Source organism: Augochlora pura, chromosome 11 (assembly GCF_028453695.1).
Source record: "Augochlora pura isolate Apur16 chromosome 11, APUR_v2.2.1, whole genome shotgun sequence".
In the NCBI taxonomy this organism is placed as follows: Eukaryota; Metazoa; Arthropoda; class Insecta; order Hymenoptera; family Halictidae; genus Augochlora; species Augochlora pura.
In genome coordinates this window covers 13,557,711-13,572,415 of record NC_135782.1, presented here as the reverse complement: position 1 = coordinate 13,572,415, position 14,705 = coordinate 13,557,711, and the positions used below count along the sequence as shown (strand labels likewise).

Sequence of the window (14,705 nt, the reverse complement as noted above, 5' to 3'; positions counted from 1 at the left end):
TCTATTTGTATTGTACAAGAGGACTCATCCAATAGATAAATAAATAGAAAATGCTCTCACTATGGATGACGTGAGTCATCAATCCCTTCCCTATGGCGTTTGAACTTGGACGTTGGACGCCGTTCACGAATCCTGGTTACTATTGTTCTTGAACGTTAATAGAAGATTGTTAGGATCACTTGCAACTGAGTCGTGAAATGGAATGTCAGACATTTATTTCTTTCAGTTGGTCTTGAGTGGTGGCATTAGAGCTTGTTGTTGTTATTTGCGACGCGGTTAATTGCGTTCGATATGGAAAAGTTATTGCACAACAGTTGTTACAGCGACGTGCATAATTATAGCCAGTTTTACATTGTTACCGATATCCAAAAGAAAGACTAATGAACTACTATATTTGTACGTTTCTATTTCCTATTATTTTTAGTATGTAAATATGCAAATGTGTTGTGTTTTTTTAAATATACAGAGTGTCCTCAGATAAAAGGGATCACCTACAGTACCATGAATAATTATAAATTCACGTTTTTACATTGTCACTGATATTTAAACGAAAATTAAAAATCTACTAAATTACACTATGATATATTATGTTTAAATACTTCTCCTTTATATTATTTCTAATATGCAAATATACAAAGTTAAGTTTTTGTTCAAATATCGGTAAAAATATAAAAGTTACTTCGAGCCTACAATTATTCATTATACCTACTGTATATCTTAAACAATTATAAGTAATAGTTATAATTCTTTGGATATAAGTAACCAAACACTGAAATCCTTTAATCATTTATCTTTTTTTTAATGTTTTCAACATCTTACCGATTTTTACCAAAAAATTTGTCAAAGGATACTAAAGGAGTCTAATATCTTTGGCCCCTGGTTTTAATGCCGAGATGTAGGTACAGTGTCAGAGAGAAATTCCAGGTGATATTTACAACAAATTAGTTTATCATTAATAATAATAATAATAATAATAGAGAATTACAAACATCCATAAAACAACGATGTACAATCATCTCGTAGGTGTATTGTTTCATCTAAAATACCGATGCCGTAAAAATTCAACACCGCGCGAACGTGTGTCTTATCCGAACGTGATGTTGTACGATTTGTTTGTCGGCGACGATGCGACCGTAGTGTAAACCGAAGTGCACGCACGCGCTGAACATACTAATCGTAACCGGTAGGCATTGTATTGTTTCCTACTTGGTATAAAAAAGAGAAAGAAAGAAACGTGTTTCTATTTCTTTGGCAAAACATACTGCATTTCAAAATAAAATATTTGCCTTTGTTTTCCTATAAACTGTTCGTTCGAAAAAAAATCGGAATGTACAAAGCATTAGTTCCTAGATAATGTTAAAAGTTATAAATAATCTGATGTTCTTATTTAATCGAACTCGCTTCTCCCGAAAGAATTACAACCTTAGAGTAAATCGACCAGACATTACAGAAACAAAAGAAAGTCCGAAACCATTGTTACGCGCAGTGCACCACAAACATAATGTTTTTATACTTCAAAAAACTATAGTACGTTGACAAATGCTCGACGAACTAATAAATATGGACGAACAACGAAGGAAACTGAAATTGTTCTTCGACTACGATCTATGTGCACAATCCTCGATCTTCGATCTACGAAATCTCAAATAAAACAAATCTTTTTCGGAGTGCGAAACTCTTTGAACATAATCGACGACACCTAACTAATTTCTGTCACACATAATAAAACTTACTAGACTACAATTAAGTAATAAAAAAAAACACTCTATCCGAACAATGACGAAGAGTGTAGGTACAATCGCTTGGTATGTACAGAGTGTCCTAAAAGTCGCACGCAATCTAGAAATGATAGATTCCTGAGATCAAATGAAGCAACTTTTTTTTTTTGGCGCCGTCTGTTTTTCATTAATAACTCGTCAACGAAACCTCGTAGACAATTTTTTTAAAGGGAAAAGTTGCTCCAAATGACCTTAAGAACCCCTCGATTCCTTTTTGTCAGTGACTTTTTGGACGCCCTGTATGTCTTTCTCATCGGAAACTAAATGGAAGAAATGCGGAGTATTGCGTGCAATTGAACTCGTGCTTATGAAGAGATCTTCGAATGCAGTTTTCTTTTCTTTATAAATTACAGTACAAGAGTTTATTATGTTTTCTCGACTATTTATAAACTAGGGCCTTCGTATATGCAAACGGATCGCTTGAAAATCGATCAATACATAATAATTGTGAATTGTATAATAGTTACTTAACTGTTCTCTGTACATACTCATATTACCTGTCCATTTTCCGTAGTAATACTTACACTCGTTAATATACATACATACCACATGCTCATATACACATATGTATATCCCCCCCCCCCCCCCCCCCCTCTTTCGTTAAATCATTTCAATTACGTTGTTTCACAAAGAATTGTTCGTACCGTTCAGCTTCGATAAAATTGGTGTCTTTCAACGGTGTTCTCACATCAGTCTTTCACAAAATGTTATTTCACATGGCAGTAAGACGACAGCGTACCCGTAAAACGCAAGAACAGCGGTACGCGCGATCACTTCATTCTTTGTGAAACGAGAAGAAAACGAATTTGCACATTTACTGTCCTACACGTCTTTAGATTCAGAAGTGGAATACGAAGAATGTACTCTGATCACAGTTTTCGATATCTTCCTTCCCCGAACAGCCATAAACAGGCTCTGTCCGCTATATAAGCAACAATGAGATTTGCTAACAGTACTTCAACTAACAGGTTACGGAACTGCAAAACCAAGAAAACACGTTAAAACGTTCGTACGAACACCGGCGAGGATTACCGAGTCCGGTCACGTTCGAATTCGATGAAATTTCGAGAATGACCTCGCGTTAAAAAAGAGCAACGTCTGCCAGACCATTTAGTGTTATCCACTATCATTTTAGAAAAGTTCCATGCTCCGATATCAAGAGAATCGCGTTCGTTTTATCTTGCATAATGATCAATTATCGCCTTGATAAATTGATTCGAACGGCGAGGTTATGTCGGTAACCTAGAAAGCGACATTTTTTACAATATTCCGGTACGAATCGGAAGTCAGCAAACAATCTTCTCACGAATATTATTGTCACATAAAAAGAGTACCCGTTCTCAGAATTTCGGCAATATCAGAGCATGCGCCTATTCAAAATGAAGTGAAGAGTGAAAACATTTCTCGACAAATTTCGAACGTTGAACTTCGGATCAGGGAAAGTCCCTGTATCGAGCAAGAAAATTTCAGTAAACTCGTACGTGATCGGTTTTTGAAGACACATGGATTTTCTAAATTCACGTTCACTTACATCGCTCGGGAATTCCACGATTTCAAATTGTGCTGCTAAAGCAGGTACAAATCCGCATAACCCCAGTATAACAGCAATGGTACCTACAAAACTGTACAGTAAAGATTTGTGTTGCCATAGACCTTCCATGTACGGGTAACCCTGTGAAACAACAATATTCAAGCACCATGCACGGATCGAAAATATTTAAACATATCTGCTAATATCTTACCCGATAATTAATTGCAAAAGTAAACACTTGGATCGTCATGGCGACTACGTAAACTGTGCTGTTTATTAGGTTTGCCTCGAAAGGTTTATCCTTGTCGTCAGTGTGCTCGCTCATGTTAGCGTTCTGAGGTGCAACGTTGGTGGCCAATATAGCCGACAACGTATCGTTCCTTCGTAAAGCAAGCGATAAAACATTAAACTATAGTTCCAAGCACGATATGTGTCACCACCCTTTGTAGTTACCTTGGAGATAGTATGGTTGCTTCCCTGACGAGATACACCAGCGAGACAAAGTGTACAGCGAATTGAAGCAGCACGGTGGATATAGTGTACAGATTGAAAATATTCGGTAGAGGCCTTTGCTGCGACAATGTCTTCAGCGGCTTCGATCTTGATATGAACAGAAAGCAGGTAGCTATCAGTCCACCTTGTAACGTTGCTTGGGCATCGCTAAATTTGATTCCATCTAAATAAAGAACGGACTGGCTGTACGCCGCCGCTAGTGCGTTGATTGCTAATATCTTGAACATCTGCAAAGTTGTGACGAGGGTGCATCGTCCCTGCTTGATCACATGGCATACTGCAACGAAACACGGAACACATGGTTACGACGTTGCATTATAATTGTTCAGACTCCTTATGCAACGAAACTAAACTTACTGCACTCGATGGATGACATTTTGCTAGTGAAAGGCGCGGCAATCGAAGCGTCACCGAGCTTGACGATTACAGGCTGGTCATCCAGCTCTTTCAATATCTTCTGTATTCTAGAATTGTATTTATTGTTAACGGACATTCTTGCGTTCGTTCTCGGACCATTAATAGGCGTGTAGTTTAACGCCGTGCTTTCGTTCTTTGGCTTCTCTTGCTTACGCTTCGGAGGTCTTTCAGGTGGACTAGAGAGGATAGCAACCCCTAACGAAAAAGATCTGTTAATACGAATAAACTCGTTTGAACCCGGCACCGTCGAGAACGCTCAAACTCAACTAACCCACTTGGGCGTGTTTTAGAGCGCCAACGTCATTGGTACCATCTCCGCACATCAACGTCGAATATCCAAGGTCCTGCAGAGTCACGATTATGAATTCCTTTTGCTTTGGTTCGCACCTCGCGAAAATCACGATATGCGGCAATAACGAACGCAACAGTTCCCGATCGTTGTCCTTCAAGTACGTTAAACCCTGTAAATTAGACACGTAGAGAGACGTAGAGCTATCAAAACGAAGGTTTTATAGTTAATCTTTCGGGCATATTAGCTGTTCACCTCTCCCGTTATACAAAGAGCATGTTCTCGCCAAATCTCCTTGCCAGTGCGAACATTCTTCAGTCCCAGGGGTAGATTGATCTCTCTGTCCACGCTCTCCCAGATCCACTCGTCGTCGACGAAGGTCAGCACGAGTGTATTTGGTTTCTTCGTGAATTCTAGCTCGCGACTCACGTGGCACGCCGTTAGGGGATTATCCCCCGTGATCATGACGACCTGTAACATGAAGATTAACGGCGTTATATGCGGCGAGGACGAGTAAGGGCTACGATAGTTATCGAAACATTACCGAATGCGAGGCATCCACTATCTCTTTGATGACAGCCTTAGAATCGGGCTTCAGCGGTGAGCTTATGATCACGAATCCAGCGAATGTCAGGTCCTTTTCTAAATCTTCTCGCGTCAACTCTCTCAAGTTTTGGGACGATAATGGACTACGAAGTTTTCTATATGCGAGAGCTAGCACCCTTGCACCGCGACGGGACAGTGACAAGTAAGTGGAGTCGTAATTCATTGGCACGGACGATAACTGGGGATGGAATAACGATTATGTCATGCCACGAGGAGAACTGACGACATCGTTAAGGTAGTATTCACCATGTTCTTGATTACTTCCGGCGCCCCTTTCACGGTGGCCATGTAATGATTCTCTGATGATCCGGACGTCGTGTATCCCGCGATCACCGACATTCTTTTCAACGCGGAAGAGAAGTGATGTCTGTGCACAATTTTTAAGGCGGGCGACTGGCCTCCCTTCCTGGGTATCATAGAATCATCTAATATAAAAGTAAGATCGTGATTATGATAGCGTTAGTGACCGGGCTCCGACAAATGACGGTGTTCGTACTTTTCGTCAGGGTCCAATTGATTGCCTTCAGCGTAGCTTTTTCGAGCGGGTCGCCGACGATTCCGTCATCGATCTGCACGAGCGAATGACACGTTGCGAGTACTTGTATACTTTCTAACGGCGCATCGAAAAGTTGCATAACATCCGCTTTCCCTCTGAAAATGTCAAATAATTATTTTCATACCAGGAAATGCTTCGTGCTCCAAGGAAATAAATCGTTCGTGTCTTCTTACTCGAGGCCCGCTATACCCTCAACTACCAAGTTGTCGCTGGTTAAGGTACCGGTCTTGTCGAAACAACAAATTTCCACTTTTCCGGCAAAGGGTATCCTGAATGGTTCCGTGCAAAATACACCTACAAAGCAGGGATAGCATTGTTATACAAGTTGAATACGAGCAATACAATCGTAATTGATATCTCGAAATAAATACCGAGTTTTGATAACGCTAGTAAAGATGTATTAACAGCTAGCGATAATTCAATCGGTAGTTCCGGCGGGAAAACTGACGTTAAGATAAGCGTACATTCTAAAAATAATTTATATCTGTTCCTCGTCGGATCCTCGCTTCCTGAAATTAGTAGTCGAATTAGTCAATTCAAGTTGCGCCGAGGATACAATCATTGCACTGTTATTATGTACCTTTAATCCACACATACGTAGCCGCTGCGATTGCGAAGATTAACAAAAATAAAATGAAGCCGAACGTTTCCAAGTTGTTAGCCGTAACACGTTTTACTCCAAACAATATTGTCCTTAAAAGTTTACCCTGCGACGTTGAAAATCCAGTACGCAACACATAAGCCACGCAGCCGTTATCATTAGCTAAAATTTGTTATATAGATAAACACGATGTTGTAATCGAGAACATTTATATTGCATTTAAATGGGTACCTCTAAGGCTAGGTACGCTTTTCACGGGTGCCGTATGTTGTACAACTTTCGTGCCACCGAAGAGTATATGAAGTTTATCGCACTCCATATCTAACTGTTTCTCTTCGTCGATATCGTCCACTGGCTCTTTCATTTGTGGAACAGACTCTCCTAAATATTTTAAATTGTATCATTTAATATAAATGAACTGCATTGTCTATGTTTTATTAAAATTAGTCACCTGTCAGCATACTCTCGTCGACTACGCAAAACCCTCTTAAAAGTAACATATCACATGGCACTAAATTATCATTTTGAGATCTTGTTATTGAGACAATGTCGCCAGGTATTAACTGGTCGGTGAACATGGAACGCCATTTCCTATTTCTATAAACCTTGAATAAAAATCAATTTATAAATACATTCAAATCAGTCTCCATATATTCAGTATTCACTAACCATGATCATATACGGCTTATTCCCCATTTTTCTTATCTCGGACATATTTCGAAGCTGCTGCTGCACGAGCGTGCATTCGAACATAATGAGCATAATAATTGTAAAGATACTATAATACCAATATTTATCTAAGCACCATAAAGAAACACAAAACACTTGAAACACAAAGAATGGCGCTGTTGCTCTTTCCTTGAACAGTTCCATAAATTCTGGTACCACCATATCTAGTCTGAAACCAACACGAACAATTTATCTACTGCAGGAGAAACAATTATAGAAGCAACACAGGTTGAGCTTCACCTGTACAGAGGTTTCGATAGCTTTGTCATTATGCTTACAAGTATAAAAAGAATCAATTTTGAATTTTTTTTTGTACAATTTTGTAAAAAATGGTATGTACAAAGATTTCGGTTTATCGCAGACAGACCTCTCAGGTGTAGCTCAGCATGTACAGTTGCCATTAAAACAACAATTAGATTAATAACGATAACTACTTGTTCTTGCCATATTTCTTCTTTGCATATAAAACATCATTATCATTTAAGTATCCTGTCCATTCGCGGTAATGCTTAACAGAGTGATCGATAGGAAATTGAAGGCCGTCGAAGCGTTTCTTTGTCGAGTTCCAAAGATACTTGGTTTTCTGAAATATAAACCATGGTTCCTGGTTGTCTGAATGGTACAGTTTGACCAGTTCCGAGCTGCCATTATTTGGTGTCGGAACTACTTTCGCTACTGTCGCGTTGCTCGGTATTTTCTCCTAAAAAGAAACATTAACGTTTTACCGGACGTAATTTCGGGCGCCGTGTTCAACCGTTCGAATGTTCCCGCCAAGCGCGTGTGTGACCATTACTAGCAGAATACCGGCTCGAATGGCTGCCACGTTAGCGGAACATATTGAACGGGTAAGTCGCACGTGGGGACCGTCCGGCCTATTCGCGGGACGGTTGCAATGGAAAATTACCACTCACCGAGCTACAATTAAGGAAAGTATGCACGTGTACGGACCATTGGCAACACAAACACACGAAAATCTGAAACATGCCGATGGCCGCAACGCCTACTAAGCCCGCTTCGTAGTACTCGTTCATTCCATATACAAAAATCCAACTGTAAATCCATATCGAGTGCAGCACCGCGAATGGCAGTATATAGCCGGAGAGTAATAGCTTTCTCGGCCTGTGTAGGGTGACACTTTGCACGAGATCGTCTATCCGCGTTGTGGCAATAGTCGCCATGATTCCAGTTCGCCCGTAACACAGGTGTATGGATTTTGTTGTGTGGGAGTTGAACGTTCTCACATTAATAGTCCGACGAGCTCCGGCTTCGAAAAACACTGGGCCGCACGTATACGCAACAGTTTCACCGTGCGAAAGGCGCTCGCCGATATGTTTACCCCTTTCGCACCACGGTGCGTGCTCTATATGTATACTAATTTACAATAATAGGAGAAAAATGAATCTTCCGCGGTACACCAACACGCCATCTTGCATCGGTGGATAAAACCGTTTGATTAGGTCACAAACGAGATATAAGAATAGAGCAATCACCTTACGAGGTTTTGGGACTCCGGCTCCGGCTTCCCTACCGACTGAATCACCACACGATGGATATCAGCGGCCTCTTCTCATGGACGACGGTCGATTCAGATACTACTCTGAAACGGTGTGAGAAAATTAAAAAAAAACGTGCGAGGGCAAATTGTAGATGAATGGCTTCGCCCGAGAATTAGTGGAAGTTGGGGTACTTGTACTGATTCGTATCGTGACTCTCCACCGTTCGTATTCGATTTTCAGTAATTTATTTTGTTAATATAATTATTTTACAATGTTTCTATAGAAGCGTAACACACAAAACGGATTAATATAGACATTGTGAATTCATTCACAATGGAGTACGGTTGTTCATATCATGATACGCGTAATTACGTAGTTTGGCATCTATTGTCATAGTCGGAACTCGCAGGCGAGAGAACTTTTACAGAACTTTCCTCCACTTTCCTAACGCGAAGGAGGGGAAATGGAGTAAGAGACATTGAAAGCGACGCGATGTGATACTCTCCACCAGGGTAGTTATGGGATAAGCGAGGCTTTACGAACCACCTTACACAGACGAATAGAAGGAATGCAGTTTGTAGTAATGGTAGAAATCTTGCTTTTCCGTGGATACACTGCTCCCCAATTTTAGTCCTTTTCGACTTTTTTCGTGCTAGATAAGAGAGTTTTGCAAGCCCTTGCGCTTGCAAACTTTGATCAAGGTTGTGTAACATTGTGACCATCCGATTAGAAAGGAAGGAAATTTAATTTCAATATATGCACACTTCATGCAACCATACGTCGACCAAGCTGAGTTCATTTTCAACCGAATTGTTTCCGCGACTAGAAAACTTATGAATGACCAGTCTGCCGCTACACTAACAAATGATTAATTTAGCGAGGAGGAAAATCGTTTTAGAAAGCTCTACGTAAGGATGACATAGTTATGTCTCTAAGAATGTCCGCGTCATTAACTTTTTTTGATTATGTAACCTGCGACGTGAACAAACTGCCATAAAAACATCCATATAGTCACGCTCTAAGAACGCAACAACGCTTAGACCGTGCATGGTCTAAGTAACAGCTGCATCGACTATAGTAACAATGCCGTAGTAATATATACACACTTAAACGAATATAATATAAAAATCAGATTAATAGATAAAATAATAATTTTTAAAATTTCTGTAACAAAAGAGGCATAGTTTTCGACTATAAAGTATATTTGCATATGTATAAAATATTTTTCATACGATAGTTAATTATTACTATCACATTCGTTCATCACAATATTTTTTATGCAAATCATTAGTACAGGACGACACTTTGCTCTTCTGCCAGAAGATCCGTCAGGTTCTTCATTAATAAGTTTATCACTGTGCTTCAATAGTAAAGCTCATTTTAATAAAATTTTTTTCTTGAATTCATGTTGAAGTGTCATCAAAGTTGAAGACATTAGGATAGGTTCGAGTAATTTATAATTTCTCGACACATATCGCGATCTTCGTTCAAAATCAACTATCATCGATTAACACGCATTGTTGATAATAATGTAAATACTTACGCTGTATATAATATTGCCGGTAACATCGTGCACTATTTCTGTACCTTTTACGTATTTCTAGTGAATGTGGTCTTCACAAATGTACGATTGTGTTGTGGCCGTACAACCCAAAAATTGTGACAATATGTCGCGTTTCTCCGGAGACCTCGGCGCCTTAAAAAAAGATAGCTTCCTCGGGTCTGATTGTTTACTATAGAGCCCTTTAGGCGCTATTATTTATAAATATAATTCTTTAGAATTACGTCGTATCACCATGTTTACGTATAATGTTTAAGCATATAAAATATAAGTGAGAAACTAGTTATAACAAATAAGAGTCAGTAAAAACGGCCGATGTTATTGAACAAGCGACGATGTTTCATTAGCACCTCTCGCGGGGACTCATGGAACCATGGATGTTTTCTTTTGCGTTCCAGCAATATGTGATGGGATGAATGTACATACTTTCTTTTTTACATCGTGATAATATATCTATTTGTTATATCTATATTATATATCATGTGAATATTATATATTATATCTATACTTATACTACAGTACCTAGCTGTGTAAAACATTCAAGAATCCAGTGAAGCAAAGCAATGAAGATAACGTCATATGTGGGTAAAAGATAATTGAAAATGACTGACACTGCATGAAAGAGGATGCCATAGGATTTACCGAAGGTCTCTCAGATCTTAGGGTCTTCTCCCCATTGATCCTTGAGACTTCCTGTGCGGGTCCAAGAAAAATTGATGTTGATGACTGTATATTGTGAGCTGAAAAGAACAGCCTCTACCCACAAATTAAACAATGCAAGGGACAAAGGTTATAGGTTCATCTGATCCCTTTAGCTCTTTCAGATTTTAGGTTATCATTGACTAAATTAAGGTTATGTCAGAGTTATGTGGACAGAAGAAGCGATCAGGTGGAACTGGCGACTAATTCTCTCTCCTCCTCGTTTTATTCAATTTGTTGGGACGTAGTGGCCATTCTTTTTACTTCTTAATAGTACTTGACCATCGCTGCTCTTCGTTCGATAAAGGCCTTTTGTTTGGACGGCTAATTTATGACACTGAAGCCCATGGGGGAAGTTGTGAAGCTGTCTTCCTTCAACCTCGCTTTCTTCGTTGTCCTTTCATTAGCTTCTAAACTACAGGGTCTCGGATTTATCGGATCAGTTTGATCCATTATATTTAATACTAAAACTATCGACTCTTAATCGCGACTTATGTATATTGTTTTACAACAATGAGAATATTTGACTGACTTAAATTTTGTAGAATTTCTATTATAATATACGCATGAATAAAGAAGTTGAAAGAAAAAATCAAAGACCAGTTGTTTTGACTGGTTTGGTTACATTAGGAATAATATAGAGACTAATAAGTCTACATGCAGTATCTTAAAAATTATGTCTAGAAAAATTCATAAATAATGCTGAGAATATGTATGTAGATGTCAATTGCACAGTTGTGAAATTAGACTGTGGTTCGAGAGGTTCTGGTTCCAAGTATTTCCGCTCCTTTTTTACTTGCAACTGGAATTTATTTCTATCATTTTCCCCACTCAAGTGACCTTCCAATTTAATTATAATATCCTCCAGCTGTTTTGTAAGGAAATTACAATCGTACTGATTCCAATTTCATTCCGAATTCAAATCGCGCGGTACAATGACTACGTAGCGCCGCCAACGCCGCGACTAGCTTCGTTACCAGCCTCGCCACGTGCTTTGCCGCGAGACTCATCAAGACCTTCGTCATGATACATGACACCATGATACATTATACTTAACGGTACGATACGAACATCTTGTTTTACTTCGTGAGAATTTTAATTATAAATTATTAGAAATGGGGCGAATGTGCTGTGTTATAAATTGCAAGGAGAAGTACAGCAGTGCTACAAACGTATCTTTTCATCAGTAAGTATTTTATTACTGTTTATATCAGGTCGTCAAGTATGAAATTTGTAGAAAAATAGGTAAAGTTTGCTGATAATTTATAAACACAAGGAATGATTTTACTCATCAAAGTATGTGCCTGAATTGTCCACACATTAAGCGGCAGGTTGTTCAGCCCGGTGGTATAAAAACCTGGTAGACGAGAGTCTATGAATTCCTGGAAGGCCAATTTTACTGCATTATCGGAATTGAAATTTTTTCCTATCAAGAAGTTTTCCAAATTACGAAAGAAGTGGTAGTCTGTGGGAGCTAGATCTGGTGAGTATGGAGAATGATTAAGAAGTTCCAACTCCAATTCCTGTAGTTTTGCCACGGTCATTTGTGAGTGTGTGGTCTGGCGTTATCTTGCAGTAAGATAGGAGTCGATCTGTTGACCAATCTAGATATATATACAATCTTTATACAATCTATATACAATCTTTTTTTAAATTCTAGCATCATCTTGTCTAGTTGCTTACAGTATATTTCTGCTGTGATCGATGAGCCTGGCTTCATGAGCTCGTAATGTATCACACCTGCACTAGTTCACCAAACACTGATCATCAACTTTTTATGATGAATACTATGCTTTGGAGTATGTTTTGGAGATTCGTTCTTGTCTAACCACTGTGCTGAATGCTTGAGATTGTCATATTGAATCCATTTCTCCGACCGATACATTATCAAAAACAACAGTTTTTTAAAAAAGTTAATAATATTTTTTAAAGCTTAGGATAATTTCCTTTTACCGGCACTATGTGTAGCTTCTTAACAACAACAAAAAACAGCACAGAAAAATATTAAGACATTGTCAAATACCAAGCTGTCAAAGTTGGCAAAACTGTAAACTACAAGTTTCATTTTTGACGACCTAATATTTGATATTACATTACGATGTGATATGATATTGTATTACGTTATTCAGTGCTCTTTGCTTTGCGTTTATTACAGACTGCCAACGAATCCCGACTTGAGGAAGCAATGGATTCAAACGATCAAAGTAGAACCTTCATCTTGCGCGCGCGTCTGTTCGAAACACTTTACCGATGATTGCTTTATCCAATCTGCTTGGAGTTCGCGGCGAGTACTGAAAGGTGATGCTGTACCAAACGTTGCATCGAACGCCGAAGCACATCCTAAATGTAACGCTGTACCGAACGGTGACCGAAATACTGTACCAAATTCGGAACGTAACGTTGTACCAAATGTTGTATTCAAAACAGAAGATATACAAGTGGTAGACAGTGTTTCGATGATTGTACCAAAAAATGAAACTTTAAGGTATATTTTTCTTCATAGCCAATACTCGAACACAGTTTATAACATTATTTATTTGGAACATTCTTTTGCTGTTCTTTTTGCTAGTTTAGAAACTGAAGATACACTGTTGGAAACATCGCCGGTAAGGAGGAGGAGAGCATATGTTGGAGATTTCCAAAATTTTGATATATCAACCGATAAATATAAATATACAGCCATTGTTAACGCGACGATTGCTAAGAAAAACAAAAGAATAAAAATTTTACTGCAAAAAAATAGAAGACTCGAACGAAGAGTTAAATCTTTGCAGGCATTGGTGAATAAATTAAAGAACAATGAGGTGATTATGGAGGACGCTACTTTCGGTATGTGTAATAAGAAATCGATGTTTGTTGGTTTACATGTGACCCGCGTTTAATGCTACTTGTCGCGTTTAGTGCTCTAAATACAGATCTGAGAACCATTTTTTTAGAATCAAAAATTTTTGAGAAACTGAAAGATGTTGAAAATTGTATTCGATTCTAAAAAGAACGGTTTGTAAAATTATAATCAGCTTATTATCAGGGATAATATATGTATACTTCGTAGAAGATACGTTAGTCTCATTTTATATGGTGGATATGTATTGCAGATGCCAGATGTAGCGATGCAGACTGAAATATCATGGTCGATGACAACGGAACGGTCGCAGTCGCCATTATGATCGTTATGGTCAGAGAAAGAATTAACTCACGTTCGGAAGGTACATATTTACATACATAGATAACTGCAGTATGATTAATCTGATGAAATTTATTACGGTTATGTAAGAACAGTTATGTATAAAAGTAAATTGTTCAAATGAACAATTTAGACAAGGGAAATTTTTTTCCTCATGCAATGCATTGCAATATTATTATCTATTTTATTATTATCTGTTTATCTATTTTATTATGTAATATTATTATCAATATTATTATCAAATTTTGCATAGGAAAATCACCACCTGAAACAGGAGCTGATATTACTGAGGAAGGGGATGAGAGACGGGAGAGGAGGTGGTTGAGACAAACATTCGGCGAGAAGGAGGAGGTCGAAGAGGGGGAATTATTTTATATTTAAACAATAAAATGTAAGAAATTATAGTGCAGTCTTAGTTTATTCACCCCTAAATCATTACACTGATTTTACATTACATTACACAGTCGTCTTCCATAAGTCGTGGTCGTTATAATTCGTTTGTTCACTTAGAACAGCACATGAGGACCATAATCCTTGACAATGAATGACATACTTCTAACAGCCTTATGCACCCTTGTGACGTCGTTTCGCGGTGCTTTGTCAAATATACATATACACCTTTTCTTTGGAGGTTTAAGGTCCCCGAATTCTGTTCTAACTCTAAGAGGTCTGTTTTCCTCGAATGTCATTTCAACTCTAAGAGGTGTGTGTTCCTCGAAATCTAATCCAACTCGAGGTGTGTGTT

At 38.5% G+C, this 14,705-nt stretch overlaps 2 protein-coding genes across 4 annotated transcripts; one reads left to right on the top strand and one right to left on the bottom strand.

The window, feature by feature from the left end:
* Positions 1–925: 925 nt before the first annotated feature.
* LOC144477375 (endoplasmic reticulum transmembrane helix translocase) lies at positions 926–8,534 on the bottom strand. The gene is made up of 18 exons (XM_078195100.1): positions 7,932–8,534; positions 7,455–7,720; positions 6,961–7,189; positions 6,743–6,896; positions 6,523–6,672; positions 6,271–6,453; positions 6,062–6,199; positions 5,864–5,984; positions 5,631–5,785; positions 5,381–5,559; positions 5,073–5,312; positions 4,784–4,999; positions 4,511–4,700; positions 4,180–4,434; positions 3,763–4,099; positions 3,521–3,689; positions 3,310–3,450; positions 926–2,755 (listed from the first exon to the last, which is right to left on the bottom strand). Exons 1-18 carry the CDS (start codon positions 8,196–8,198, stop codon positions 2,648–2,650), a joined length of 3,498 nt encoding a protein of 1,165 aa, XP_078051226.1. The 5' UTR covers positions 8,199–8,534; the 3' UTR covers positions 926–2,647.
* Positions 8,535–10,491: 1,957 nt separating this feature from the next.
* LOC144476832 (uncharacterized) lies at positions 10,492–14,324 on the top strand. Of its 3 annotated transcripts, XM_078194098.1 has the most exons (6): positions 10,492–10,662; positions 11,645–11,962; positions 12,932–13,261; positions 13,346–13,580; positions 13,872–13,982; positions 14,214–14,324. In XM_078194098.1, the coding sequence occupies exons 2-5, from the start codon at positions 11,892–11,894 to the stop codon at positions 13,941–13,943; spliced, it is 708 nt and encodes a 235-aa protein (XP_078050224.1). In that variant the 5' UTR covers positions 10,492–10,662; positions 11,645–11,891; the 3' UTR covers positions 13,944–13,982; positions 14,214–14,324. The 3 variants fall into 3 exon arrangements, with proteins under 3 accessions (XP_078050224.1, XP_078050223.1, XP_078050225.1); XM_078194097.1 differs by having other exon boundaries at positions 10,492–11,962; XM_078194099.1 differs by having other exon boundaries at positions 10,492–11,962; positions 13,346–13,605.
* The last annotated feature ends 381 nt before the right edge of the window (positions 14,325–14,705 follow it).

Excerpts from the sequence above, each read along its gene's own strand:
- LOC144477375 (XM_078195100.1), bottom strand. The coding sequence starts at position 8,198 with ATGGCGACTATTGCCACAACGCGGATAGACGATCTCGTGCAAAGTGTC. Across the intron at positions 4,701-4,783 it reads CTCTTTGTATAACGGGAGAG|GGTTTAACGTACTTGAAGGA; the intron begins GTGAACAGCTAA and ends TCTAATTTACAG. Across the intron at positions 2,756-3,309 it reads TCGTGGAATTCCCGAGCGAT|TTCCGTAACCTGTTAGTTGA; the intron begins GTAAGTGAACGT and ends TTGGTTTTGCAG.
- LOC144476832 (XM_078194098.1), top strand. The coding sequence starts at position 11,892 with ATGGGGCGAATGTGCTGTGTTATAAATTGCAAGGAGAAGTACAGCAGT. Across the intron at positions 11,963-12,931 it reads ACAAACGTATCTTTTCATCA|ACTGCCAACGAATCCCGACT; the intron begins GTAAGTATTTTA and ends CGTTTATTACAG. Across the intron at positions 13,262-13,345 it reads CCAAAAAATGAAACTTTAAG|TTTAGAAACTGAAGATACAC; the intron begins GTATATTTTTCT and ends TCTTTTTGCTAG.